Source organism: Megascapheus bottae, chromosome 26 (genome assembly GCF_031878675.1).
Source record: "Megascapheus bottae isolate mThoBot1 chromosome 26, mThoBot2.hap1, whole genome shotgun sequence".
In the NCBI taxonomy this organism is placed as follows: Eukaryota; Metazoa; Chordata; class Mammalia; order Rodentia; family Geomyidae; genus Megascapheus; species Megascapheus bottae.
This window is the reverse complement of record NC_143534.1, coordinates 17799231-17826769: the sequence shown is the minus strand read 5'-3', so window position 1 is coordinate 17826769 and position 27539 is coordinate 17799231. Positions and strand designations below refer to the sequence as shown.

Sequence of the window (27539 nt, the reverse complement as noted above, 5' to 3'; positions counted from 1 at the left end):
CCAAAATAAGCTATTTCTCCTTTATAAGTTGATCGTTACAAATGTTTGACTTAATAATGGGATGCACACTGACACAGAGGTTTCACACTAATGTCTGACTCTACCAGAATTCAGTTGAGCACTCATAAAAATGGTAATGAGGAAGAAAAAAAGTGATGACTTCACAAAGTCTAAGATACCAGTGGATGAGAAACAAAGAAAAGGAAGTCAACATAGGAAGGCTAAAGTTGAAGGGGAAGTGAAAGGAGCTGGGAAACGACAGTAGCTTAAAATACGCTTTGTAAAATGGTAATTACACAAGACCCAGCAAGTGGCCAATAGCGTGGGAACATGAAACTAAGAACAACAGTGATTTACATGATTGAAAGCAGATCTTGATTTTCATGCTGTTCTGGGTAAAAGGAACGTTGTTATTGATATTCCAGTTTTATGGCTTGAATTCAGGGTGCTGTTCCTGAATTTCTTTGGTTCAAGGCTAGTGCTCTACTACTTAAGCCACAGATCCACTTCTGCCTTTTTCTAACTAGTTTATTGGAGGTAGGAGTCTCACAGACTTTCCTGCTCTAGTGGACTTCAAACATTGATCCTCAGATCTCAGCCTCCTGGGTACCCAGCCTAATCTATAGAACAATGTCAAGATGTGCCCTCTCTCAAAAAATATGAAAAACTACAGTGTTTAGGTGTGTGTACTTATAGCTACTACATAGAAAAAGTATGCGCATACACGTGTGGACAAGCACACATGCCCTCTGCTTACTTCAGATGAGAGTCAATTGATTATAGGGCTATTTTACCATGCAGGGGCTTCCCCGGACCCCTGAGTAGGACGATAATTCTCTTCCTATTTCTAATTCCCCAAATTTCTTTGTGGCTGGTGTGTAGACACAGATATTTGCTGGCAGCCAATTTCCTAAATGTCCATTTAGCAAAGCACCTAGCTAATCATCTGATTATGCAAGGAAAGTCGTGATTTAAAATGACATTAGAAATTCAGCGCTCTTTAATCTCTGGGCCATGTATTAGTTTCTATTGGAAGTTGCAATAGTGAGCAAGAACAGGAAAACAGGAAGCAGAAAGAACCAAGCCCAAAGCTGCTGCTGTTAATCTAACCTCTTCACTGAGGAAGGACAGGAGCTGCTTTTCTTGTGACCTTGGATAAGCATTTATACATATATGTCCTGTGTCTGTGATCCTTTCAGGTGAACTGCTGAACAAGATTTGTTTTGATAGTAAAAAACAATATTATCCCAATGTAGATGAGATTTTTAAAGATACTTGAGAGGTCTTTCGTGGTCTAACAGTAAAGAGATTGTTTCCTTACTGCTTATTTATTTATTGGCAGTGCTGGGAGATTGAAGTCAGGACCTTACAACTGCTACACTGATGCCCTACCACTTAAACCACACTTCCAGTCCTGTATTTCACTGCATATTATGGCAACAGGGTCTCAAGAACTTTTCTTCTCTGGCTAGCCTTGAACCTCAGTCCTCCAGACCTCAGCCTTCTGAGTAGCTAGGAATTGATTCCAGGTGAGGACTCACCAGTACCCTGATTATTTAGATTTCTTTGTGGCAGAGTTTCATCACATAGCTCAGGCTGGCCTTGAACTCACAGTCCTGTCACAGCACCCTAAATACAGGCATATGGTTAGCCCAGCTGCTAGTAAAAGGATTCTAACTACCGTGTTAAACAAACCATCATTTGAATTTCCTGTTTAGCATCAATGATAAGACAAGTTGCAGGTGCTGATTCTGGAAGTTGAGTTTCTACTTTTATCCTGTGATGCTTGGTAAGGCACCAGATCCTATTAATACGCTTCCCAGAAATAGTGAAGTCTGCACACATAGGAGATGATATGATATGATGAATGTTATGATTTCATGCAACGCCACAGCCAAAGGAGGTGAGTGTGTGATCATTGGAAACCCAGGCTCTTCCCAGGACGGGTCAGAACTCTGCGCTTACATTGTTATTCCTCTCATGAGCCAGTTGCCAGTTGCAGCAGCTGGAATCAGACAGTCTGGTTTCAGATGCTGGCTCGGTCATTTATTAGCTTTGTGGCCCTGAGCAAATCACTTAACCTCCCCAAACCTCTCTGTTCTCTCATCTATAAAATGAGGACAAAAATAGGCCTTGCCTCCCAGGGTGACAGAAAAGATTCAGATGGGGAGGGGGAGTAAAAGACCACTCCCCGAAACCCAGTAGATGTAGAAGTCACGTCAGTTTCACTTTTATTCTGTACCGTACAGACTCAGATACAAGCCCCCTGGGACGACTGTGTCCTCCCGTGATCCTGAGAAGCAGTGTCACCCTGTAGGATGCCATGGTGAGTCATCCCTGAAGTCAGTCAGCAGGCTGGTAACCGGCAGATTGTTCTCATTTGGTTTTCATGATGATGGGGACTGTTCTGGATAGCTGGGGGCAAAAGGAAAAGCACAAGAAAATCGATTGGAATGATCATCTAGTGTTTGTTTAGAATCCCTTCACCCAAGTGTGTCCTTGTCCCAGACACGATCTCTCAGAGCAAACTGAAGACAGGCTTTGGCCTTTCTGGGATTGCTTCATACGGATCATTGGCATCTATGTATGCAATGAGAACTCATCATACACGCAAGCCCCGCCCCCTCAATGCGAATCTCACAAGCTGAAACCAGTCATTACTCAAAGTATTTGGAGGTGGGGCCTTTGGACCCCCACCCAAAGGTCATGAAGTATGAAGACTTCATATAGATGAATGTCCTCATAAAAGAAGTTCTAGGGAGATCCTTCGCCTCTTTGGTCAAAGACAGATGTAATGAGAACTGAAAGTTTGCAACTCAGAAGTGGGCTCCTACCAGAACCCACTCATACTGGCACTCTGTCTTCAATCTCCAGCCTCCAGAATAGCAAGAAAGATTTGTCTGTGATCCTTAGATCGCAGTCTCCTGAGTAGCTAGAAATACAGGCGTGAGGCAGCTAATGTTGGGATTTTGATCTCTGAGCCTTGTACCTACTATGGAAGTACTTGAGTACGTATGCCACATTTAGCCCTTTTCGCTTTAGTTGATACGACTTTTGCTGTTTTCTGGGCTGGCCTCTTCAGTGTCTCTCCTATTTACATTTCCCATGCAGCTGGAATGATCGGCATGTACCTCCAGGAACTTTTATTCGTTGAGGCCAACTTTTGCCTGGAATGGCCTCAAACCTCGATCCTCCCAATCTCTGCCTCCAGAATAGTTGGCAGTATAGGTGTGAGGCACAACACATGGCCTATGAACTAATTTAATAAGAATTCCATGTCACATGAAATGCATCCCTGAGTAGATAAACTGAACTTTGGCAGAGACTCTTGCAGCAGTATTCTTGGGGGCAGAGGGATGTAATGGAAATGCCCTGGGAGAAGTTAGCAGGCCTGCTCGTGCATATTTTTTTCTTGTGTATCCTGTGTCTTCTGAGACAAGGGCCAGTTTGGAAGGCAAGCCTCACCAGCTACATCAGGGAAAGGTAACATAGAACTGGAAGGCTTACTTCAGGGAAGAAGAAGTAAAGGGTAATCTTTGAAGTTCCTATTGTCTTGTTTCCAGAGAGCATGCGGGTCAGCATGAACTTTCTACTTCTGTGTTTTCCTCAAACAGTAAGGTACTGTATTCTGGGCTGGTGTTTCACAGACATGCAGGGATGTTCTTACTTTGATGATGATCAAATTTGAAGAAATTTACTGATTAGAATCTCCATTTTCTATGGGTGGGTAACTACCACCCACTAAACACCCTCCAGACAATGACAACATCAGAGAAATTTGTGAAAAATAAATCATCAAAAGTTGTTATGGAAAAAAGAAGCGCAAGCAGGATAGCTAATGAAGAGCTTCACGTGAGTGTTCTGGGAGGGGGATCTCTGAGCAGGAGGACCTGGAGCCCACTAAGAGGAAGGAGTCAGATGTGGAAAGTTCTGGGGCAGCAAGGACCAGGGCCCCCAGGTCACTGGATGCGAAGAGCAGAGGAAGAAGTGAGTAGGGAGACAAAGCTGAGCAGACTAGAGGCTTAGGCAGAGTGATGATACGCTTTGTGTAGCAACTCATCCATGGGTGTTGTTCTTACTTTGAATTCACTGCTCACCTTTGGAAAAGAAATGTCTCAGATCCTCAGTTTTCCTGTCCACACGACGAGCACCAGTGGCTCACACCTGCAATCCTAGCTACTCAGGAGGCCGAGATCTGAGGATCACAGTTTGAAGCCAGCCCAGGCAAGAAAAACCCAAGAAACTCCTATTTCTAATGAACAACCCAAACAAAGAGCAGAAGTAGAGCTGTGGCTCAAGTGGTAGAGTGCTAGCCTTAAGCACAAACGCTTAGGGACAGCACCCAGACCTTGAGTTCAAGCCTATGAATGCTTGAGCAAGCATACGTACACACATACAGAAGGTTGGATCTGATAGAAGGTGAAGCCGGAATGGTGAGCAATTCTCTCCAGAAGTAATCGCAGAAGTGACAACACCTAAAAGACTCTGAGCAGTGGGATAGGTGCCTTTTACTTAGACAATTTATAGCATTTCACCAGGTGACAATCAGAAATAAGCATCCACAGCCTGGGCTATGTCCACAATTACACATTTATTTGGGTTTAGAGAGACAACACAGGTAAAATACTTCCATCATACACGAGTTTATATTTGGGACAAGGAACAGGTTGCCACATGTTTGTATATTTTATTTTTAATTCTTTTTTTTCTGTCCTTAGTAATGGAATGATGACTGGGAAATATTGTCATTCAGAAACACCAATTACGAACAAGTTTTTTTTTTTGGCACATGAAACTACTAAATACACAATGTTTGCATTTAGCACTTGGAAACAGAAAAGCACGTGCAAAATGATACCCAGTGTGAGACCCCTAATTTCTTGTCTCACTATCATATTTACACCTGCACTTCCTCAGTCCATATTTTCAGGAGTAGCATCTGCTTCTAGGTCAAGAAATCAAGGCCAGCCATGTCAGTAGTTTGTGACACTCCATCTTCGGTTCCTCCTATTCTCTGAGACCATGAGATGTCACCTTGCTCTTTATGGAATCACACAATTCTCAAAAGAAATGTCTCAAGAAGGAGCTTAGTTGAGGGTAAGTTCTCTATTCGAGCTGATGTGAAGGGCAGACAGTTCAAAAGGAAGGAAGAGAGAGGAGGAACAGATGCAAATATAGTTCTCATAATATCAAAGTTTGATACAGCTACTACATGGGGAAAAGACATACCAATAATATATCATACAAGCTTTTACAGTGACACATGTTGATTTACAACACTGTACAATGCACAACCCTAATCTGAGGTGACAAGACAGTACAATCAACAGAATAAAGGCAATGCAGTCACACATACACACAACTGATTTTCTTTGCTTCCCTCGCATTCTGGGATTAGCACATAAAGTCCATACCAGTCTCAGATCAAGACAATACAGCACTTCTTTTCAAGTATTTTAAATAATTAAACACAATATTGCTGTATAAATGAAGATGGCCATGTCATTTTTAATTAAAGCTAAAACCAAACATTTCTAAAATCTCTAAAGAATACTTTCACACTTTGGCACTGGGAATTTGGGCTAGTGTTCAAAACAATCCCCCTCCCTCCCTCTCTTCCTTTTCCTTTTTCTTTCCTTCATTTCATCCTTGGTTCCTTTCATTCTCCCTTACTCCTTCCCTTTCTCTCAAATGGACTGGGGATCTACCTTGAAGAGTAGCATTTAACTACCAGAACATAGTAGGCTTGTTTTTGCCTCCTCTCTGGGTTATGCTTAGTAGGCATTTTCCTTACACAGAGTGAGGCTCCCAGCAAATTTGAGGAAAAATTTAGAGGAGGAAGGGAAAAAATCTATTGGTACAGATTATTTGGGTGGAACTGTACACTCAGATACCAATTCTCCTTTTAAATTCTGTCGTGGCATCAAGCTAAAAGCCCGCTCCTACTAAAGGACCTGTTCTCTGAGAGCCGAGAGTTCAGGAGCAGAAAGAGCCTGCCCATCAGGACTCTGGGCCCCACTGTCTTCTTGAAGGGTTTGATCAGTTTGTGTCTCTGCCACTGAAATGGAACCTTTTGAGTTCCTGAAGCCTAAAGATGGATGGAAGCAGTGGTGTGTTCATTCTCAGTAGTTGGTTTTTAGAAAGGAAGGAATACTTGCCCATTAGAAAAATCCTACCGTAGGAGGCTATGCCTTCATGAAACTCTGTAGTGGAGGTGAGTTTCCTTTTCTTTGCCATAGGGGATTGACTTGTCCTCTAGACAGCAAGGAACAAAAGCCATATTCATGTCAAGGACAAGTGTATTTTTATATAACCTGAGAGAAATTCATTGTGATTTCACAAGGTTATACTATCAGGCCCTCTTTCTTCTCCATCTGTGGTCTTTCTGACTATTGAACTGCTCTTCTTTCTACAAAGACAGGAATATGTTTTCAAATTTATATCTGGAGTCTAGATATAAAAAGATGTATTTCTACCAGCTCTTGGAAATCTCATCATCTCTAGATCCATAAACAACACCTTTGCTATTTATGTATTGCCATTAGGTACATGGGAAAGAAGAGGATTTTCTTTAAAAATACTTTGAATTTGAAAGATCTCTGCATATTTTGGCTTTTTTGGATCTTGATTTGGAGACAAAGTATGTCTTAGGAATATCTCAAGATATTTCATGAGGGGAAATAATCACATGGAAAACTAAAACATTATTTAGGACCCAGTAATAGGGAGTTTGGCAGGAGAGATTTTTTTGTGGAGGAATGGGGGGAGGGAGGAGATGGGAATAAACATTTACCCAGGAGGTGAATGACTTCTTTCTGGACAGTAGCAATATTGGCATGCGGGACGAAGCCATTATTGTCACACAGAGATCTCATTTCCCCTGGGTGAGTTTAACATTCTGAGTTTTACCACATTCTGAGAATGTGCTTCATTCCTCTTTGCTCAAGCTGATTGGCTTGTATTTTTGTTTCTTCTAATTAATCCAAACGACCTAATAAAAGAATATTGTTTGGAAGGATACTTCAGGTTATCAGTATCTACATTCTGTTCAAAACAGGTCAAATTAGAAAGATTAGAGATAATTACCATGGTTTAATCTAGGAGGAAGCTTGGTATAGAGAAGGCCTGCAAAGGGCAGAGTGGGCAGAAAACTTAAATGGATGGGGAATGTGACTTATTGATCAAACCTTCTTACAAGTTTCCAGTGTTCTTTTGGGTTTGTTTGGAAATATTAACTTCAGAGATGTGAGAAACCGTACCATGTACTAAAAGTAGGAATCATAACTTTTAATAATTTTGTAGGACCATGTGTCAAATTAACCTTGCCAAAGGTTTTTATTTATCGTGCCTCTATTCAAACAAAGAGAAAAATAATCTGACTTAGATTTTTAAATCTGCCCCTGCAGTTTGTGTAACCCATATAAAATAAAAATCTATATGTTACAAAATAGGATTTCTTTTTAATATATATATATTTTCCTTTTGTAAAATTATATGTATTTAAATATATTTGAAATGTTGCTATAGGTAAATTAGAAACTTTTTTCTAACACTATGTAAAAGGCAATTTCATATTTACTTTACCCATTTTTCACTGTGCCCCAAAGAACCTTTCATGATTCAGAGGGCAATTTGGCACTATTCAGTCTTACTACTTTGAAGTGAAAATAAAGTCTGATTTGCACACTATATTAAAACTGAGGGAAGTATTTATAATAATTTTTAAGCTTTTCCTTAACTAAGTAGAACACAGCCTTTTGTCATTAATATAAGGAGGTATTCTAAACTTAAAGGATTTTTAAAAGAAGTAATGTTCCTTTGATTTTTTTAAACTATACTCTACTTTGACACCACAATATATAAATAGATTTACTTTGGGACAAACTACAAATACATTTACACCATTTGTGACAACTTCATTGTCTACCTAGAGAATTGAAAGAGCTTGGTGAGCTAGACTATTATAAATCTTGTCCAAGGCGTTCTATTTCTTCAATCAGGAAGTCAATGTCTTGATGAGTTGCTGCAGGGTTGGAGATGACCATGCGGAAAAAATTGACCTTGTCTCCCAGGGGTTGGTAGCTCACCATGGTGGTACCATATTCCATCATTCTGGCTTTAATCACTGGCGCCACCTGTGGGAGAGATGTGCAATGACTATTTCTCCATTTCCCTTGTCAAGGAACCTCACAACAAACAGTATTTCTCTCTCTCTCTCTCTCTCTCTCTCTCTCTCTCTCTCTCTCTCTCTCTCTCTCTCTCTCTCTCTCTCTCGCTCTCTCTCTCTCTCTCACACACACACACACTAAATAAAACCACATTTTTTTTCTCCTGAAGGAATTGCCTTCAAGTTTTCATGGGGTCAGAGGGTTAGAACTGCTCAATATATTCAAGGTCCTGAAGCAACAAGAATAATAATAGATAGTAAGCTGTCTACCTTAGACATGATTTCCTAGGTAAGTGTTTCTGGAGAATGAGAAATATCTGATGTTAATCTTAAGGTTAAATGGCTTAGCAATGTAACTGTTGGGAAGACTGTATGTGTGTGTGTGTGTGGGATTCCCCTCCCCCGATACAATGTAAAATTATCAGATATAAAACATTGTTCAGAGAATTGTAATCAAGAGGTAAATGTCATTATCAAGTGATGCATTCAAAGAATTGACTTTTGACAACTTTCTTGAGATACTAAATTTTTCTAGTTTTCTTTTTTCTTTCTCTGTATATATATTTATATATCCTCTACCCATATTTTGAAAGGCATTTTTTAAATAATCTGAGCATCAGTTAGGTTCAGAAGCCAAACATACAATGACCTTGGCTACAGACAAGATTTTACAGTATTTCTGGAATACTGGTCATCACAGCTTCAGGAGATATTTGTGGTACATGAATTTAAGTTCAAGCTCTTGGGTTAAGCATGAAGACTTTTTGTCATCCAGATTTGAGAACACATCTTCCACTGCTCGCCAAAATGAATCATCAACTTTAACAAGGCTAATTTATCAGACATCTGTTAACTGTCCCTCCTGCAGATCAGCCCCTCATACCTATCATTGGATTTTCCAGTCACATGTGTTCTCCTTACATGGAGTCTCTCTCAAGGCCAATTCCCATCCCCCATGCATCATGGGATGCCAGTACACTCTTATAATTGCTGTAAAAGCTTTTCTACCCGTTGCAGTCTATTATAGCTTTCTGTTAAAAACTGTGACTACATGATTCTTACCCACAGATTCTGAAACATGCTAATTTCCTATTTGCCTTTTATCAATGAGTAAATACAAGTTCTTTCTCTACTTCAATTGTAAGTTCCTGGAGGGCAGGCACAGCATCCTTGACTTATTTAGTTGAGTACATATTGTTGGCTTTCTGAGTTCAAATCAATGATCTAATCATGGTGTAGTATCTAATTAAACATTTAATCTATCCATGCATATGTTTGCCATTGGAATGTGTAAATAAAACCCATAGTATTTAAAGTTTATTTCCATAAATGTAAGAGTAGAAATGGCAGAAGTCAGAAAAGCTTTAGGCTTATTTAAGATGTACATAGTCAGAGATCAATTTGTAAATGAGTACCTAACCTGGATTCATGACATTATGAACATATGACTTTTTTTTTGCCAATCCTGGGCCTTGAGCTCAGGGCCCGAGCACTGTCCTTGGGCTTTGTCAAAGCTAGAACTCTACCACTTGAGCCACAGCACCACTTCTGGCACTTTTTTTTCTATGTATGTGGCACCTAGGAGTCGAACCCCAGCCTTTGTGCATGCTAGGCAAGCACTCTACCACTAGGCCAAACTCCTGGCTCCTGAACATATGACTTTTGAGTGTCAGTTCTTAGGTAATCAATGTTTTACAATGAAGTTTCATTTTCAAAGCACTCTTTACACAGAGTCTGCAGGGCCCTCGAGAGGTCTGCTCATTTGCATATTACCAAAGACAAAGCCAATAAGTCAGACTTCACCTTTTACCTCACATTTTGAAAATAGTTTCATCATGTAAAATAAATGTGGACAGTAAGTTCACTGTTGAGAATTCCCAATTCTAGATGAGGAAGCTTTTCCATCTCCCCTTGCTTTTTCATAAGGAGGTGATGTAAAGTGGAATGATTACTCTTCCACCTAAAGCATAAAGGATATATGCAGAACATTGGAAATAAATGTTGACAAAAATCAGTTTAGATATCTTGTGTCTGAGATAAAGTTCTGAAAAATAGATCTGCTAGAATATTCTATCCCTAGGACATGCAATCTATCATTTTGTGCCTTGACTAAAGAAATTCTGAATCCACCTGGCTACAGAAAATTCATGGAACAATTATGTGACTATTCCTTAGTTTTATTCATACAAAGATTTGTGAAAACAAGGACAGTGCTTTAATCAAGTGACTTGAACTTTGATTTCATTTTTATGGGCAACCCAAGCACACAAAAGCATAAGCACAACAGTAGTTATTAAAGGTAAATTATCTCTAACTTTTCCAACAAATTCAAATCAATGATCCAAAGAGTGATGTTTCCAGCTATATCCCAAGCATATTTTTGGCATATAATGAAATTGAATCCTTCTAGCTCCTGAAGCAAGCTGAGCTTTCAGAATCACAGCTGTCTACATACATATGATTTTTGGCTCATCCAGAAAATGCTGATAAACTAAAAGTAGCTGGAACGCCTATTTCATTTTAGATCCACTAATTGCAAGTTAAAAAGGGAAAACAGATTCTGACTATTCTGATAGATATTTGGAAAGTTTTCTTTTATTTCTAGATTTTTGTTCCGGCCAGGTTCTTGATTTTCTAATTAAAGAAAGTGAGGTGAGAAAGAACATGTGGCATGTGGAAGAATTCACTAAACACGTAATCGCTAAGAACTGTTTGGGGCCGCTCTAAGAGTTCTAGTGTGTACTGTCTTCTTCACTGGACCATCAGATTTTTCAGCCCCAAAGATACAATAGCCTGAGAATTTTTTCATAACTCAAATCCAAATTTGTTCCAATATGATATTTGCATAAAGACAATATACACAAATATGTAGGGAGTTCTCAGCACTTACCTTTGAGAGGCGACTCATTCTCTCTTCATTGTCTTCCAGGGCACGCAGACTGGGAGGAACATACCAGAAGCAGACATTTGTGTGCTGAGGCTACAAAAAGAAAAACAAGAGTCACACCTGTGCCAAACTGGCATTTTTGAACATCTCGGGGATGTTTGCAATCTATTCTCTCTTCACATTCAGAATACAATTCTTTCTTTGAAAACAGTGAGTGCCCTTAGAGTGTCTTCACTTGCACAGCACAGAGCTGTTTGTGAGTCTGCTCCTCACTCTAGCTCAAGGGTGCTATCCCATCATCCACTGATTTCCCCTTACTTGGATGTCACGTTCTTGACATCAGAACCTCGGTGATATGAGTATTAAAGTTAACTCAACTTTCATGGAATTTTGGGAATCTGAGCACCTACCTTCCCATCAAACACCATCTCATATCCTTCTCGGTTCTTTATGATATTGTATAAATACTCTGCCAGTTCCAAACACTTGTCAATATGTGCTTCGAATCCAGCAGTCCCCTAAGGAAGAGAACACAGCTCCTTAGGCAGCCTTAGGATATGGGAACAAGCAAATCCTTTTACCTTTCTTACTCAGAACTGGCTTTTCTTTTCTGGCCATTGTTTCTCCTTTTGCTATTTTCCTCCTCAGGGGCTTTTGATCCCAATCAGGACAGTTCTCTACAAGCTTGCTGTTTACTTCCATTGCCTCCATTCCCTAGGCAATTATTTTAATGACTCAAGGAAGAACCTTGCTCCTCTAGATCACAGAAGTAACTGTGGATGCCATTAGTAATACAACAGCATGGACTAGTTTCTTTCTGCAGACCAGAAACATGAACAGAGACCACCCAGGATGCCTGGATGGACCCAGGCCCTTATATCAGTTCTCCATTTCCACACTTCATTTTTGTTAACCAATATGCTTCCTCATCCACAGAGTTCAACTAATGAATGAAAGGGTTTTAGGGAGGCATGGGTGCTTTATTAGCCCATTGTTCTGCCCATATCTTTGGATTTGTTCTTTGGTGATTGATGCTGTGAGTCTAGATTAAGGAAAGTGACTTGAGAGCATTGGATAGGAACTGCTTTGCTGATGTCAAGACAAACTAGGAGACTGCTTTTCAAAGAAGCTTCAGTATTTACCTGGTCCTCATGGAAATGAGAGGAAATGGCTAGTAAACTGGTGTGTGTTTGTAAGCACAGTACATGGAAGGTGGAGGCAGGAAGACTATGAGTTTGAGTCCAGTTTGGCTACACTGCAAGACCTTATATCAACTAGTGCTTATCCAAGGAACACTCAGAACTAGTCTACCAGTAACTAACTCAACCCAGAAACTAGAGGATGGAGAAGAGATGGTCCTTTTTCTGTATACAAAGGGCCACAACATCCCACTAAACATGAGAACATCCAAAGCATATTGAAGAAAGAGCTTCACAGGAGATCCATTTCTTTGGAGATTGCTACCCCAGCCAATTGGTCCAACTGGAAGGATTTGGACTAACGACTTACTTTGCATTGTTCAGACACTTTAGACTCCAACAGTTTCTGAGTATGCATGTGTCTGCTTGCCCTTCTCCCTGGAATGTCTTTCCTTAGCTCTACTGTTTGAAATCCCTGTTTATTCTATCACTCTGTTAAGCCCCAACATCCAGGTCATCTTTTGCTAAAGCTTTCTTTTCTTCTCTCTATTTTGGTCCTGGGGCTTAAACTCAGGACCTGGGAGCTGTCCCTGAGTATTCCCCCCTCCCCGCCCCCCAAGGCTGATACTCTACTACTTGAGCTGCAGTTCACTTTTGGTTTTTTGGCAGTTAATTGGAGATAAGAGTCTCACAAAATTTTCTGTTCTGATTGGCTTCAAACTGTGCTCCTCAGTTCTCAGCTCCTCGAGTAGCTAGGATTTCATGTATGAGTCACGGACTGGCAGTTGGCTTATATTCTGTTTTATATGATCAATATCTTTGGATTTATTTTTTATCCTGTCTGGGAAATGGCAGCCTTCTTTTATCCCATCCCATTTAGCACCAGGTAGGATAACAGACACTCAATATATACTTATTAAAGCTAATTAGTATCTTAGAGAGAAAGTGAACACTCTGTCAGTTGGCAAAAGATGCTAGACATTAATTTCCCTTTAATAATTTACCACTTCCTTTGTTATCCTCATCTTTAATTCTAGAGGCCATGTAGGAGATTCTTCCAGGAAGCCTGCCGATCTGTATGTTGACATACAAATACAGAGATCTGCTGTAAAGCGCTGGTAATTGCAGGTGAGTCTGGCCATGGAATTAAGAGTAGATGCAGCTAAGTAACAAAGCTGTGGTGATTTTTTTCCTTTTTCTTTTCCCACTCCTCTCAGAGTGTCGTTTGTTTTAACATTAAAAAAAAATCCTTCTTTGCTTTTATTTTGGGTTTCACTTGTCCCTGCTGTTTGATTCACCCCAGGTGCTCTCCAAATTATTTCTCTAACAACCGATGTCTGCCCCATACTGAAGATAAGGCCTCACATGGAAAATAAACAGCAGGAACTGATGGACTGTAAGAGAAACATTTCTGTGTAAATATAGCTAATGATCGTCATCTTAATAAAAACATCACAGGAATACGACACGGAAAGCCACTTGAAGAGAGAGGGATTTTTCATACTATTTACAGATCCAGCTTTCCTCAACCTGCTATAGATGTCTAGTTTATCATTTTGCAATTCTTCCCCCAAACAATGAAATAAAACCTGCTCAGTTTAAAGCCAACAAAATAAGCCAATGGTTTGTATACTCGATTTGATTTTTTCCAAAAAGTCAGTGTCATGCCCACTCGATAAATGTCTTCTTTTTTTTTAGTTGACATTTAACTGACCAATGTATGCTCACCTTTGCCCTCCACATTAGCCATAGTTTAAAAACATCGACATGGCGCCCGCACTGTAAGGCTTTATCTCCAGTATCATAGGACAGGTCATAGTGTTTGTCTTGCTGGAAAAGATAGGAGGCATGCATCTGGTTGCAGCTCTGCATCAATCCCTGAAAGAGAAAAAAATCAGGAAACTTTACTGATTATCTATTAGCTTTACACTGTGGCAGAAATTATTAAGAGCAGTAAAACAAATAGAAATGGTATATCTTGAAAAAAGAAGAAAAAATCCATTTTTGGAAAGATAGTACCAATTACTGGCAGGATACTTCACAGGTAACGTCAGAAAATAAATGGCTAAGGATCAAATGCCATCCAAAATGAATAAGTACTTACTTATTTACACTTTTGCTCTTCCTTTGGAGAGAAATTTTAAAAAAAGATGGAAAGAAAGTCCACAATCAGGGTATGATATTCTCTTGAGAGACCATCCTGGTATTCTAATTTTGTGATCATTAAAGTATCTCAGACACTTTCTGATTTTGTTAAATACTACTAGAGTGATTATTCCTGTGTTTTCCATCCGTTTCTAGTTCAAGGATCTTACGTAGCTGTTGGAGTTTGAGCTGCTGCTGTTGAAAAATGCAGCTTTTCTGTTCAGTGCTACCATTTTTATGGGCAGGAAAAGAAAAAGACATTACAATTCGGAGATGAAAAAAATCATCTTTTCTGTGTCGTAATCATCTTCCTGTGGTCAGGTGTCAGCCCTACACTTTCACTCAATTGCCTATGAAAGTTGCAAAGTCAAGTTCATTGTCAATAACTATTGATTTGCCTGAGTATCATCACCTCGCTATGGAAAAGAGTGGGATAGTGATTGCACTGCTCAAAAGAACAGTGTGAATCATGCTTGTGTCTAAAATAGCACCGTCAGTCTCCTCCCTGGAAACCTCATGCTTCAGCTTGTCATGAGCCACTGGAAGCCTTTGACTCTTTTGTTACTCACTGTGTGCTGATTTTATAAAAGCTTTGGCATCTGGTTTTTGTTTCTTGTATGACTCGTGACAAGAGAACAAAAGACTAAAATGTGGTTGCTGAGTTGAAGTCAGAAATGCAAAGAACCTTTTAAAAAATTATCTGAACTAAAGCACAACACAAAGAAAGTTAAACTTTAACAGGGTTTCATAAGAGAGTTGGGGTCTTTCTTGTAGAGCCTTTATAGTTATATCCATAATTCAGACAATAGATTTTGAAACTAAATATATAATGTGTTTGTATGTAAAAAGATAATGAATTTGGAAAAAAAAGAAAATTCACTTGAAGATAAATAAGATGTGAGAATTACAATAGGTACTTCTATTTGGTTTCTGGACATAAATTCGTCACCATTCTTCCCCTGGCCAAACAGACAAATAGCTGCTTCTCATAGCAAAAGAGATCACCTTGAGAGAGGATGGAATGGTAGGTGGATCAGACCAACCCCAAGCAAATGACCTCTAAATGGATCAGAAGGCTGAAATCTGAGGAGCCAACTTGGCAAAACAATCCACAGGACTCATCTCCAACTAATCATCAAAAAGCTAAAACTGGAGATGCGACTCAAGTAGTAGAGCACAAGCCCTGTGAGTGAAAAGCTGAGTTAAGAGCCAGAAATTTAATCTCCAGTACCAGGATACACACACACACACACACACACACACACACACACACACACACACACACACACGTTCCTTTTACGGACCCTCCGTTCACATATAAAACCCACTTTGTGTTCTGATTTTGCCACCATACATATACACCAACCAAGCAATTTTACTAACTCAATCTTTTGCCTCAAATCCTTAGGGGGAAAACAAAACAAGCAAGTCTTTCTTATTGAGAGTCAAAGTGGTAAATGTGGGGCCGGAGTTGGGCTTAGTGGTAGACTGCTTGCCTAGCATGCACAAAGACTTGGGTTTGATTCTTTGGAACCACATAAATACAAAAGCCAGAAGGGGTGCTGTGGCTCAAGCGGTAGAGTGATAGCCTTGAGGAAAGCCCAAGGACAGTGCTCAGGCCCTGAGTTCAAGTCCCAGGACTGGCAAACAAACAAACAACCAAAAAAGTGGTAAACACTACTCTCTTCTTAACTCTTTCCATTCTCTTTTCTCTCCCCTGGTTAAGAATCCACAGTTGGTCCAATCATCCTTTGAAAAGGTTTACCAATTGCTCTATTTGGTTTGATTCTTGCTCCACTTGATGCAGTCTTGCATATGAATTGTCATAGAGCTAAGCACAACACGTTGGTCAATGTTGTTGAACCAGAGGCAAGTGAGAGGGGCTGCCTCTCTCATGCTCCACATCTTTTATCTCCTTCAGGTATTGATTTACTATTGGCATATATGACATTACATATTGTAAGGGGGTTCATTAGGGTATTTTCACATCACTTATATTTCTTTTCTTTTTTGTGTCCTTCCTTGGGCTTGAACTCAGGGCCTGGTCATTGTCCCTGCACTTTTTGGCTCAAGGAAACTGCTCTACCACTTGAGCTTCACTTTGAGCTTTTTGCTGGTTAATTTGAGATAAAAGTCTCATGAACTCTCCTGCCTGGGCTGGCTTTCAACCGAAATCCTTTGATTTCAGCCCTCTGAGTAGCTAGAATTACAGACATGAACCACTCATTGGCACACAGGGAGTAGTTCCCATGTTTTTGAATGGCATTTACTTTTACTTCTTGTTCTCCCTGTAGAATACAAGCTAAGTACCCCACCCCTGCCCGTCTCTCTCTCTTTCTTTAACAAGTCCAACAATTTAGTCATGTTCAAACAAGCATTCTGTGGCCAGTCTAAATACCCTATTCTTGGAGTCTTGCTTGGATCCCTTTGAACAATGTCGCTGTTGTGGATGTGGCTTGATGGTCCAGATTGTAAAAGCCATCTGCTATTTTCTTAGTCTATCATTGCACAGATTCAGTCTACCTTTCATCTTCTTCCCATCTGAACTTTTATATGCTTCTGTGTTTACTTAATGTGTTAATGGATTTTTTTGAATGGCGCTGGGTTAGGTACCAAGCCAGAGCCTCTAGCCTGTGTAGCACCCACTTCTAGTCAGCAGGCCCTTCCAATGCCTTTATTCAATCAGATCCAAATCCATCTATTTTTATCTGGCTTACATATCCCTTGGTGTGCCAGGGAAATGATGAGAGTCACTGTCAAACATCTGGCTGAAATGTAAATAATAAAGATTCATTTTTTCCAAGTACTACAGCTGAGCTTTGCATGATCTATTATAGGAGATGATATATCATACTGGAAGTTTATTTGATGGAGAAATCAGCCTGAAATGATATTTCTGTGTGCTAATCTCATTTTGGAGGAAAGTTTGTGTTCAAATTTTTTATCAGTTTATTTGTGTGCTACTTCAATTTGCAGTTGTCAAGAGAAGGCATTTTAAGGATGAGAAGTAATAATACCCTTTCATCAAGCAATCATACTCAGATACCTACTTTAAAAAATATGACCAAAGATACATTTGAGGATTTGTATGAAGCCACCATGTATTATGTAAGAAAATATTATACAACCATTAAAATCATATTTTACATTTAATCAAACATGGGCTGAGTATGTAGCTCAGGAGTAGAACATTTATCTAGCCTGTATGAGGAAAGCCCTAGGTCCTGTTCTCAGTATTGAGAAAAAAGAAATAAATAATACAGTATTTAGAATATTATACACATGATACAGTGTTAAATATAAAAAGAATAAAGGTGCTTATATTATATAAGAGGATAGTTATTTTACTGTGTTTATTTATATCTTATATATTTTTCTAGGAAATTTGTGGGTGAAGATATTTTAAAACAGTAATAATGATTATTTCCAAATGACAGACATTTAGGCACCTCTAAATTAATGTTTTCTATCTGGCCCAAATTTTCTAACGTAGTTAGGTGTTAATTTTATCTTTTTTAATTTTTCTGCCAAATAATGATAAATTGATTAACTTACTTTGGAGGTACTGAGGTTTGAACTCAGGGCCTCATGCTTGTATGACCTGTATTCTACCCTGGAACCATGACTTTTACCTTAATTTTATATTTTTAAAGCAAGCAAAGAGAATTTATTTTTGTTGATCCTGGGGCTTGAACTCGGGGACTAGGGACTGTCCCTGAGCCTGTTTGTGCTCAAGGCTAGTGCTTTACCACTTGAGCCACAGCACCACTTCTGGCTTTTTCTGAGTAGTTTATTGGAGATAAGAGTCTCACTCCCATGGACTTTTCTGCCTGGCTGGATGATGGTCCAGGAGGCCGAGATAGGGGGATCTCAAAGACTGAGTAGCTAGGATTACAGGTATGAGCCCCTGGTGCCCAGCTTGTAAGATAAATATTTTAAGATCTTTTTCAATTTGGGGTTTCTTTATTAATTCTTTTTGTGTCTTTTTCCTTTTCTTTTTTCATATATTTTATTGCAATTAATAGAAAGGTTACATGATATTCACCAGATAGAAGGTGCATTACTTCACATACATTGATACCCTTTCTCATGTCTTGGTCCCCATCTGCCTCCCCCCACTCCTGCCCCTCTTCCTTTTCTTTTTGGCATTAGTGTTTGAACTGGGGGTCTCTTTTCTCTGCTTGCTTGCTGGGCTGGTACTCGACCATTTGAGTTCACCTCTAGCCTGGGATTTTTGCAGGTTATTGGAGTTGGAGTTTTGGGGCTTTTCTGCCTGGATTGGTTTAGAATCTTGATCTTTCAGACCTCAATCTTCTGAGTAGCTAAGATTAGGAGTGAGCCACTGGTTCTCAGCTAGTTTATGAATTCTAACAAGATCAAATACAATAAGAATAAATTTATCTACTTAAAACTTAGCAATAAAATTAGTGTAGAGTGAGGAGATTTAACTTCACCTTCACATCTGGGAGGAGAAATTTACAGGCACTGACCAACAATGAGAATCTACAACGAATGACCTCAAGGCCTTTCTTTCAGAAGTGTCTAGAAGGACAGTGGTCCTGGCTTATTCCCTTCTTATAGGCAGATGGCTTACAATTCTGAACATGAGATTAACTAATAATCAGAACAGCCTAGAACTGTATGTAGTTGTCTATGTATCTGAAACTCAACATTCACCTGATTCTTTTATCATGTATATTTTTTCTTATGGTAAACTTTTTTTTTCATCTCTTATGGTAACAAAAAATCCTTCTCCCATTCTAGAAGTAAACTTTGAGCAGGTGTCTGGATTTGAGGACACCAAGGACATCATGGAGACGAGGCCAAAGTTTCTGTCCTGAATATGGAGACCCTGAGCCTCTTTAGAAGAGGAGCATGTTCTGGGGGCCGTGAGCATCTGGGTAAGAGCCAGCTGTATAAGATAGTGAAGCCACCTGCTGCCTGGGACAGAGTCAGGGGAGACGTACCTCTTCTCGAACCAGGAGGGCAGAGCACTGCAAAGGGACTCCCATCATCTTGTGTGGGTTCCACGTCACAGAGTTGGCCCTAAAACAAGCAGATCAGGTAAGAAGGTGACACCACACACGGACAGCAGAGCCTCATTCGGGTAGCACAGTTGCTCAGATGCCAGGATGACCCTGCAGGTACACCACAAAAGCCCATTCTCACACTTGCAACTCTTCTTTGTCCACCGAGGTGGTTAGGAAGGCCATGTATGCCCTTGGCTGCTTCTCCTTCCAGCTCCAATGGAGGCTCAGACCTCACAGTGCTCTGAGTGCTTTGAGTGACCAGGAGGATTGGCTTCAGAGTTTGGCCTTTGGTCCCAGTGGTCAGAGAACCAGGCAGCACCCCCATTTTCCCCATGTACCCTCATTTTCCTTGTCATGGCCTGGAGCTCAGATGGAACACTGTATCACTCTATTCCACTGCTGAGTTTTACTCTCTCTTCAACCCCATGCTTTTTTCCTAGTAAACAGCAGGCCAGATTTCTCAAATGTGTCCTTTTACAATGTCTAGGCTTCCCATCTTTCTAATTTAGAGCAGAATGGGCTGTGCACTGGCTCACAGAAAAGAGGAGTTGTTTCCCCCCCCCCACACTGGTTCTGTTCTCATACACCAGAAAAATGCAATTCCTATTGCTCATCCAGCAATGATGCACAGCTCAGCCATTTATCCTACCTGGAAAAGTAGGGAACAGCCCTGTCTAGATTGCTCTGATGATAGCAGTTGGTGTTATCTGCTGGATTTGGGTACAGTAAGTATGTCTGAAGTCTTTCCTCCTTCTGGCACCAGAATGATCGGAGTTTGTGGCGTCCTGAGGGTGGGTCCACTGTACATTCAGCTGTGCCCCTTCATTTTCCTTCACCTATTTTCATCACACCAGGCTATTTTGTGCTCTGAATGCTCTACGCTGGGGTTTCTCAGGCCTGTGATGTTACTTTTTTTTTTTTCTGCAATGTCATCTTCCTAGGCTTCACTTGGTTACGTCTTCCTTATTCTTTACCCTTCCAGACTCGTTAAAATGGATCTGTGAAGTCTCATTTAGTTTCCTTCAACTTCTCTCCCCTTTCCCACTGCTGCTTCCACTCCCTCCTCTTCTGATGCCCAGGGGAAGCAGCTGTTCCCACCCTGAGCCTCACATGATTCTGTAAGGGAGGAGGGTCTCTGTGCCAAGTCAGCCAGAAGACTGAGGATCTTTGAGGTCCAGAGTCACAGAGTGAGCATGGCTATGTTCTTAGTGTTTGGCTGAATGATTCAGTTCTGTGGCTTCTGTAAGCTGGACACAACCAAACCCCATCTCCAGGACTGTCTTCAGACATATCCTTGATTTGTACCTCAAATCAGCAGTCCCAAGTGAACTTTTCCCTCCCTCCCTCCCTTCCTTCCTTCCCTCCTTCCCCCCTTCCTTCACTCCCTCCTTCCTTTCCTTTCCTTCTCCCTCCCTCCCTCCCCCCTCCTTCCCCCTCTCCTCTCTCTCTCCCTCTTTCTCTCCCCCCACCCCTGGTTGTGGGGCTTTAACTCAGAACCCTGGTGCTTTCTCTGAGCTTTTTCACTAGTGCTTTGAGCCACAGCACCTCTTCTGGTTTTCTGGTGGTTCATTGGAGATAAGAGTTTTACAGACTTTCCTGCTAGGTCTGGCTTTGAACCATGTTCTTCAGATCTCAGTCTTCTGAGTAGCTAGGATTACAAGGATGAACCACTGGCACCCAGCTGCTTGTGTTTATTTTATTCTCTGCATTGCTTCTGATGTCTTCCTTGCAGTTCCTTTTTACCCCTGAGAAACATCCACTCCTGTGTCCCTGACCTTCAGGCTCTGGTCAGAATCTCTCAGCTCTTACATCCCACAGTGGTACGGGCAGGTATTCATACCCTAGTTTCCAGTCAGGTGTAACTGCTCAGCCTCCATCTCCTGAATTCACAGCCAATTTTCTAACCATATCCCTCCTCTCCCCAGAATCCCAGCGGTGGCTCCTGTGACTGTGGTCTGCCACCACTTTGGTCTCCACCCAAGGACTACAATGTGTACTTGTGATTTGGCTCCCAAGGTCTTGATTCCAGGCTAGGAGTCCATGTTACAGAGACCCCTGCTGATGCCAGTGCATCACTGTCAGCCCCTCTGCCATGACCCACTGCAGGACCTTTCCACTTATTGCCACTTTTCTCCCCTGACCACGGATCTACTCATACTCCAGCCACACTCGTTTCCACTTTCTCCAAGGCCTTCTTGCACCTCCTCATCTCTAGGGACTCACATGTGGCTATTCCATTTGGTAGATTTAGTTAGAACAACGTTTCCAAAATCACGGCAATAGGACTGTAGAGAACTAGGTGTTCCAGGAAGAGGGTTCTGAGCTCTGCTCTCAAATAATAGTCATTAGTACAAAAATACGTGGGTGTTTACTTTTCTGAGGCTCAGGGTAGGTAATGTGGTGAGCCTGCAAATAGACAATGCTTCATGGTTCCCAGCGCTCACAGTCACAGATGTCTTTAAAGGTCGAATAGCAAATGCTCATGCTTTGTGTCCCTAAGAAAGAAGTTCACAGAAGTGAAAGTGCAGTGCACAGATCAGCTCTCTTGAAAGCCAATGGGTATGTGCACGCATGCGTGGGTGCTGGTTTGCACAGATGCATGTGGTGCTGGGGATGGAGACTCCAGGGTGCTAGGTAAGTGCTCTACCAGCCCATGAATTTAATTGTGGTGATCTGAACAGGTACTCCCCTCTCCTTCCTTTCCCCTCCCTTCCTCTCTTCTCTCCTCCTCCCTTCCTTCCTTTTCCCTCTCCTTTCTCTCCCTCTCTCTGCCTCTTTCTCTCTCTTCCTCCCTCTCACTCTCCCCCCTTCTTTCTCCTTCTCCCATCTCTTTCTCAGTCTCTATCTTCTCTTTTTGCATCATCTACCTCTCTGTTTCCTGGCACTTCCTAAGCTTCGAGTTTCATTTAGATTTTTAGGATGGACTGGAATTAGACCTCAGAGAAGGCCAAAGGGACACAACTGTTCTCTGTCCTCTTATCTAACCAGGTCCTGAAGAAAGAGCACAAGCATCTCTAATACATGTTCCCATCCAGCTGTGCCCAGACCAGAGACCTTATCAACGAATTCAAGGACAAGTAACCCCACATATGGGACTTAGCTGAGCTCTACTGCCTCTCCCACAGCCTTCGTCCCACTAAGTGAGCAGCTCCCTTTAGCTCACCCCCCTCTAGTGAGTTCTCTATTGTGAGCCCCAATGGGTGTCACACAGCACACCCTACATGCACTCTGGGCATGAATGCATGAGCAGTGCTGACAGATGTTCTTGAGTTCTATTAACCTCTTTCCCTGTCCTGAAACTGAAATCATGCCAAGATGTCTAGGGGCAGAGCGAGTGTGACTTTTTCCCTGGGTGACATCTGGCTACTTGGTATGGCATGATGGTCACTTGGCAGCCTCTGATGGATTCAGGCTTTCTCCAGGGGTCTGAAGTATCAGTATTCACGCTAATGGTTGGCCTGGCTGACGTGCCATGTGGTAATGGGAAAACTGGGCTCCCCTGCATGTGGCTCTGAACCAGATCCTGAGGCTGTATTTTGCATGCTGCATTCTGTTCCTTGGACCTGAATATGTTTTATGCTAATCAAATATTCCTTCCTTTCTGCTTTGCAGCTTTTTCTTCATGGTCTATTGCTTAGGCTCTAACTAAAAGCTACTTCCTAGCACCAATCAGAGCTATGTCAGAAAAAGGCATGAGACTGAAATCTGGAGGACGTCTTGCTTTAAGTTAACTGACTGTACTATATTCCACACCCAAACTTTTCAACACTGATAAATTACAAGGTGCTTATTTGTCTGGAAAAATTTTTCCATTGGTTTTGTTAGAGCTGTGGATATTATCCTTTTCAGAAGGATGCAAACTATAGATCTGTCTAGAAAAATGTAGGCTATTTGCAGGCTTCAACTGATTTTGGTGGTTCAGAGATTCCAGGAATGGATTCCAGAGAGCCATCCACCTCTGAGACACAGTCTGTTTGGGCAGCTTGATGGGGGGACTTGATTTTCTGTACTTTGCACATAAGATTTCCGAGGGACTATCACACTGAGCATGGGGCCGAAGACTTCCTGGAAATGGAGTACCTTTCCTTGTCGCATTCAGCCTTCAACATTCCTAAGACGAAAAATGCAGAATGCTAATGGCTCATTCCTTTGATCCCAGGTACTCAGGACACTGAGATCTGAGGATCATGGTGTAAAGCCAGATGGAGCAGGAAAGTCCATGAGACAGACTCTTAGCTCCAATGAACCACAGAGTACCAGAAGTGGTAGAGTAATAGCCTCATGTGAAGAAAAGCTCAGGGTCAGCACCTAGGCCCTGAGTTCAAGCCCAAGCCTAGCCTGACAAAACCAAGGTGGGGTAGTGGGGGGAGAAAAGAAAAATGCACATACCTTTCCACACCACTCAGCTTCCACTTGTGTTTCCGGGACATCAGTAATCCTCCACCCCAAGCTGCCTGAGAAAGGAAATCATATAAACATAAAGGTAGCTGCTCCTCAGGACCTAGAACTTCACAGTGGCCAGAGTCAGAGTGTGAAAGTGCTCTGGCCATCTTTTGATGCTACACCTCAAAGTTAAGGATGGAGAACCTTACTAAAGTGTCAGACTCTTCTACGTTTATATGGGTGTAATGAGTCAAACTGAGAAAAATCTTTCTCCATTTCCTGCAGGCTGCTTTCCTCAGTCGCATATTACAAAGCTCAAATGCTTCAAGCCAGAGCTGCTCAAAAGTGTGGGCCTCTAACAGCACAAAAATCAGGCACCAGGATGTATATCAACTTATGACTTTCTTCCTTGAAAAAGTCTTCCAAAGAGAGAAAAAAATCAGGTGACACATTCATTGATGATGGTTTGCGATCAGTGATGATTTGGTACAAACTTTTTACCTTATCACAGAGTATTGACACACAAATTACAGCTGGCAGCCAGGTTTTAAACCCTTCTGTCAGTAATACACTGATTTTAAATCTCTTCAATTCATCTTTTGTAAACTGGCATTTTTTAGTTGAAAATAATCAGACACCTCCATTGTTTCATAGTGTGACTAAGCTTAAAGTCAAAACATGTCAAATACAATGCAGCTTCTACCTTGACCAAGTTAAAACTGGGAATTTGGTAATCCATTTTCCTACTAAATAAGGTCTGCCTCTCCCCTGCATATATAGGAATACTTAATATGAACTTGAAGATGTTTCTGTCTGTCTGTCTGTCTTTGTGTGTCTTGAATTCAGAGCTAGTGTGCTGTCCTTTAGATGTTTTGCACAAGACTGATGCTCTACCATTTGAGCCACAGCTCCACTTATGACTTTTTGCTACTTAATTGGAGACAAGGGTCTCACAGATTTGTCCATCCTGGCTGGCTTCAAACTAAGATCTTCACTTCTCAGCCTTCTGAATAATTAGGATTACAGATGTGAGACACCAGAATGTAGCTCAGCTTGAGTTTTCATCTGGATTTCTGCTATAAATACAAATGCTTTCTATCCACTGATTATCATAAAGAAGGAAGATTTGAACAGGGCAACTATGTGTAGGCTACATTCTTCCAAGGCCACCGTGGCTCAAATGAATTGAGAACCAAGGGCTCAGCTCACAGAACTAAGAATATTTTCGTGTAGGTAGCTTTAGGCATGATCAAGATATTGTATACCATGCAATTGTGTGCTGGTTTGTTTCTGAAATGTTTTTCAAGGCTCTGATCGCAGTAGCTTGGATGTAAAACAAAAGTAAATTGTATTCAGTGAAACCCAGAAGAGAATTGGGCAAAGGCACTTTAATGGACAGTCCAGAGGGATACTTACATCCACATGCATCCAGATCTTGTACTTTTTGCAAAGGTCCGCCACAGCTAAGAGGGGATCGAATGCCCCATATACTGTGGTCCCAGCGGTGGCACTCACCAGGAAAGGAACGAATCCCTACAGAAATGAAAAGTCCCCAGATAGTGTAAACAGGAGTTCAAAGCTTCCTCCTCTTCTTTTTTCCCCTCCCCCTCTCCTCTTCTTCCTCCTTCTTCTTGCTTGAACTATGGGCCTGGCACTGTCCCTGAGCTCTTCAGCTCAAGGCTAGTGTTCTACCATGTTGAGTCACAGTGTCACTTCTGGTTTTCTGGTGGTTTGTTGGAGATAAGAGTCTCACAGACTTGTGTGTGCCTGGGCTGGCTTTGAACTGCGCTCCTCAGATCTCAGCCTCCTGAGTAGTTAGGATTGTAGGCCATGAGCCACTGGTGCCCAGCTTTCAAAGCTTCTTTCTTAGAAAAGAGCTCCTGAAAAAACCATGGAAAATTTCTTCCTACCACATGTACACTTGCAGTTTTTGAATCCTTGGAAGGGTTACTGACACTTGAGCCTGGCACGGATCACTGTAGAACCTGCATTCTCCATTTATTTGGCTACCATATAGCAGCCATTTATTACAGCTACCATTTAGCAGTCCCATTTAGTTCTTTGAAAGGTTTTATATTCCAGAGGCTTTCAGTGATCTCCATGTGCTTTTTAGTTATTCTAGGGATTTCCAAGCCTCCTGTTACTGCTTTTGCTCATTTTCTAATCATTCTTTTCATTGAAGGCCCCCATCATTTATTTAGAGTCTTCGAGGGACAGGTTTACACAAGACTGAACAATAAGCCAGGGCTTTTATCTGCCGGAGTAGTCCTCAGTCTGTCTGACCATAGCTAAGTGGAAATTGATTGAGGTCAAAGGCTGTGGCTACAAGAGAGGCAATCACAGACAGGATCTTCCTAATTTCCTCATTCCGGAATGAAGGTACCATTGCTTTATGAGCATGCTGTTACATCATCTGCCTTTAGGTGGCAGCAAAGGTTTAAGCTTGTGGGTCATGTCACTCCAGTGATTTGGTGAGGGCAAGATCGTAGAGGAAAAAGGCATTTGAAAGGAAATAATGACAAGCAAACACATTGTGAAGCCAGGAACTGTAGAGTGTCTGGAATAAAAGCTAAACAGTGGCAACAAACTCTGATTTGCCCACTACAAGGGGGTACAAATGATTGTCCAAAAGTTTGGGGCAATCTTCTGCAAGTCTTTAGAATTTGTTAATTGCAAACAGTTCTCTGTATTACTGCTTGCAAAATAAGATGTGTGGCATGGCAACCTTATCATCCTGGATCCAGGCAGGAGAAAACAACTCCTTTTAAAGAACCAGATCACTTCTGCATACCTTTGAGTTGTGAAAGTGTGTTTTCCAAAGTGCATCTGCTTAATTCTAACCTCCAAACACAGGAGGGAAGTGCTTTGAAAACTCTTACACAATCTCTGTACATTATGTCCTTAGCAACATAAACTTTTCTAAAGCAAAACCCACATACAACTCAGAGAAATAAGTTGGACACAAAATTCTGTATTCTCATTAAAGCTAGGAGGGTGAGGTTGAGCTCTGTTTTTAAAAGTAAAATCTGTTCAGCAGGGATACTGACTAGACTCTATATTGAAAATGAACTCTTCAATTTAGAGATGTTGGGAGGGAGGAAACTGGGAGAAAATGAGGGAAGGGATGACACCGTTCAAAAAGAAATGTACTCAATACCTGACTTACCTAATGGTAACTCCTCTGCACATCATTTTTACAATAAATTCTTTTTAAGAATAATAAATAGTCTCAAAAAATAAAGTAAAATGTAAGCTTGGAGCTGGGGCCCATGTTTTTAATCCTATATACTCAGGAGGGTGAGATCTGAGGATCTCAGTTCCAAACAGTTGGAGTAGGAAAATCTGTGAGGCTCTAATCTATAATAAAGTACCTCCACTCCCCCAAAAGTAAAATTGAAACAAGCTCTCCTCTGCTTAGAAATAGATACATTGCTGGGTGCTGGTGGCTCATACCCATAATCCTAGTTACTCACGAGGCTGGGTTCTGAGGATCACAGTCTGTGAGATTTTTATGTGACCCTTATCTCCAATTAACCATGAGAAAACTGGAAGTAGTGCTGTGGTTCAAGTGGTAGAGTGTTGAGCAAAAAGATCTCAAGGATTGTACTCAGACTGAATTCAAGCCCCATGATCAACAAAGAAGAAGGAGGAGGAGGAGAAGGAGGAGGATGAGGAGGAGGAGGAGGGGGAGGAGGAGGAGGAGGGGGAGGGGGACAAGGAGGAGGAAGAGGAGGAGGAGAAAGAAGAAGGAGGAAGAGGAGGAGGAGGAGAAGAAGAAGAAGAAGAAG

At 41.3% G+C, this 27539-nt stretch overlaps 1 protein-coding gene and 1 long non-coding RNA gene across 2 annotated transcripts in view; one reads left to right on the top strand and one right to left on the bottom strand.

Moving 5' to 3' along the window:
* Positions 1-5904: 5904 nt before the first annotated feature.
* The window catches only part of Gad2 (glutamate decarboxylase 2), a 49680-nt gene continuing 28045 nt past the window's right edge, over positions 5905-27539 (bottom strand). Inside the window, exons 10-16 of the mRNA XM_090319033.1 lie at positions 25168-25284; positions 23758-23822; positions 19306-19384; positions 13922-14071; positions 11465-11572; positions 11058-11147; positions 5905-8135 (exon numbers count right to left, since the gene is read on the bottom strand). Of these exons, the coding sequence (XP_090175159.1) occupies positions 7962-8135; positions 11058-11147; positions 11465-11572; positions 13922-14071; positions 19306-19384; positions 23758-23822; positions 25168-25284 (783 nt within the window). The 3' untranslated portion in view covers positions 5905-7961. The remainder of the gene's footprint in view (positions 8136-11057; positions 11148-11464; positions 11573-13921; positions 14072-19305; positions 19385-23757; positions 23823-25167; positions 25285-27539) is intronic.
* On the top strand, positions 11062-13794 carry LOC150046017 (uncharacterized). Its single transcript, XR_016532711.1, has 3 exons — positions 11062-11264; positions 13231-13321; positions 13497-13794. It is a non-coding gene; the product is annotated as an uncharacterized LOC150046017 (long non-coding RNA).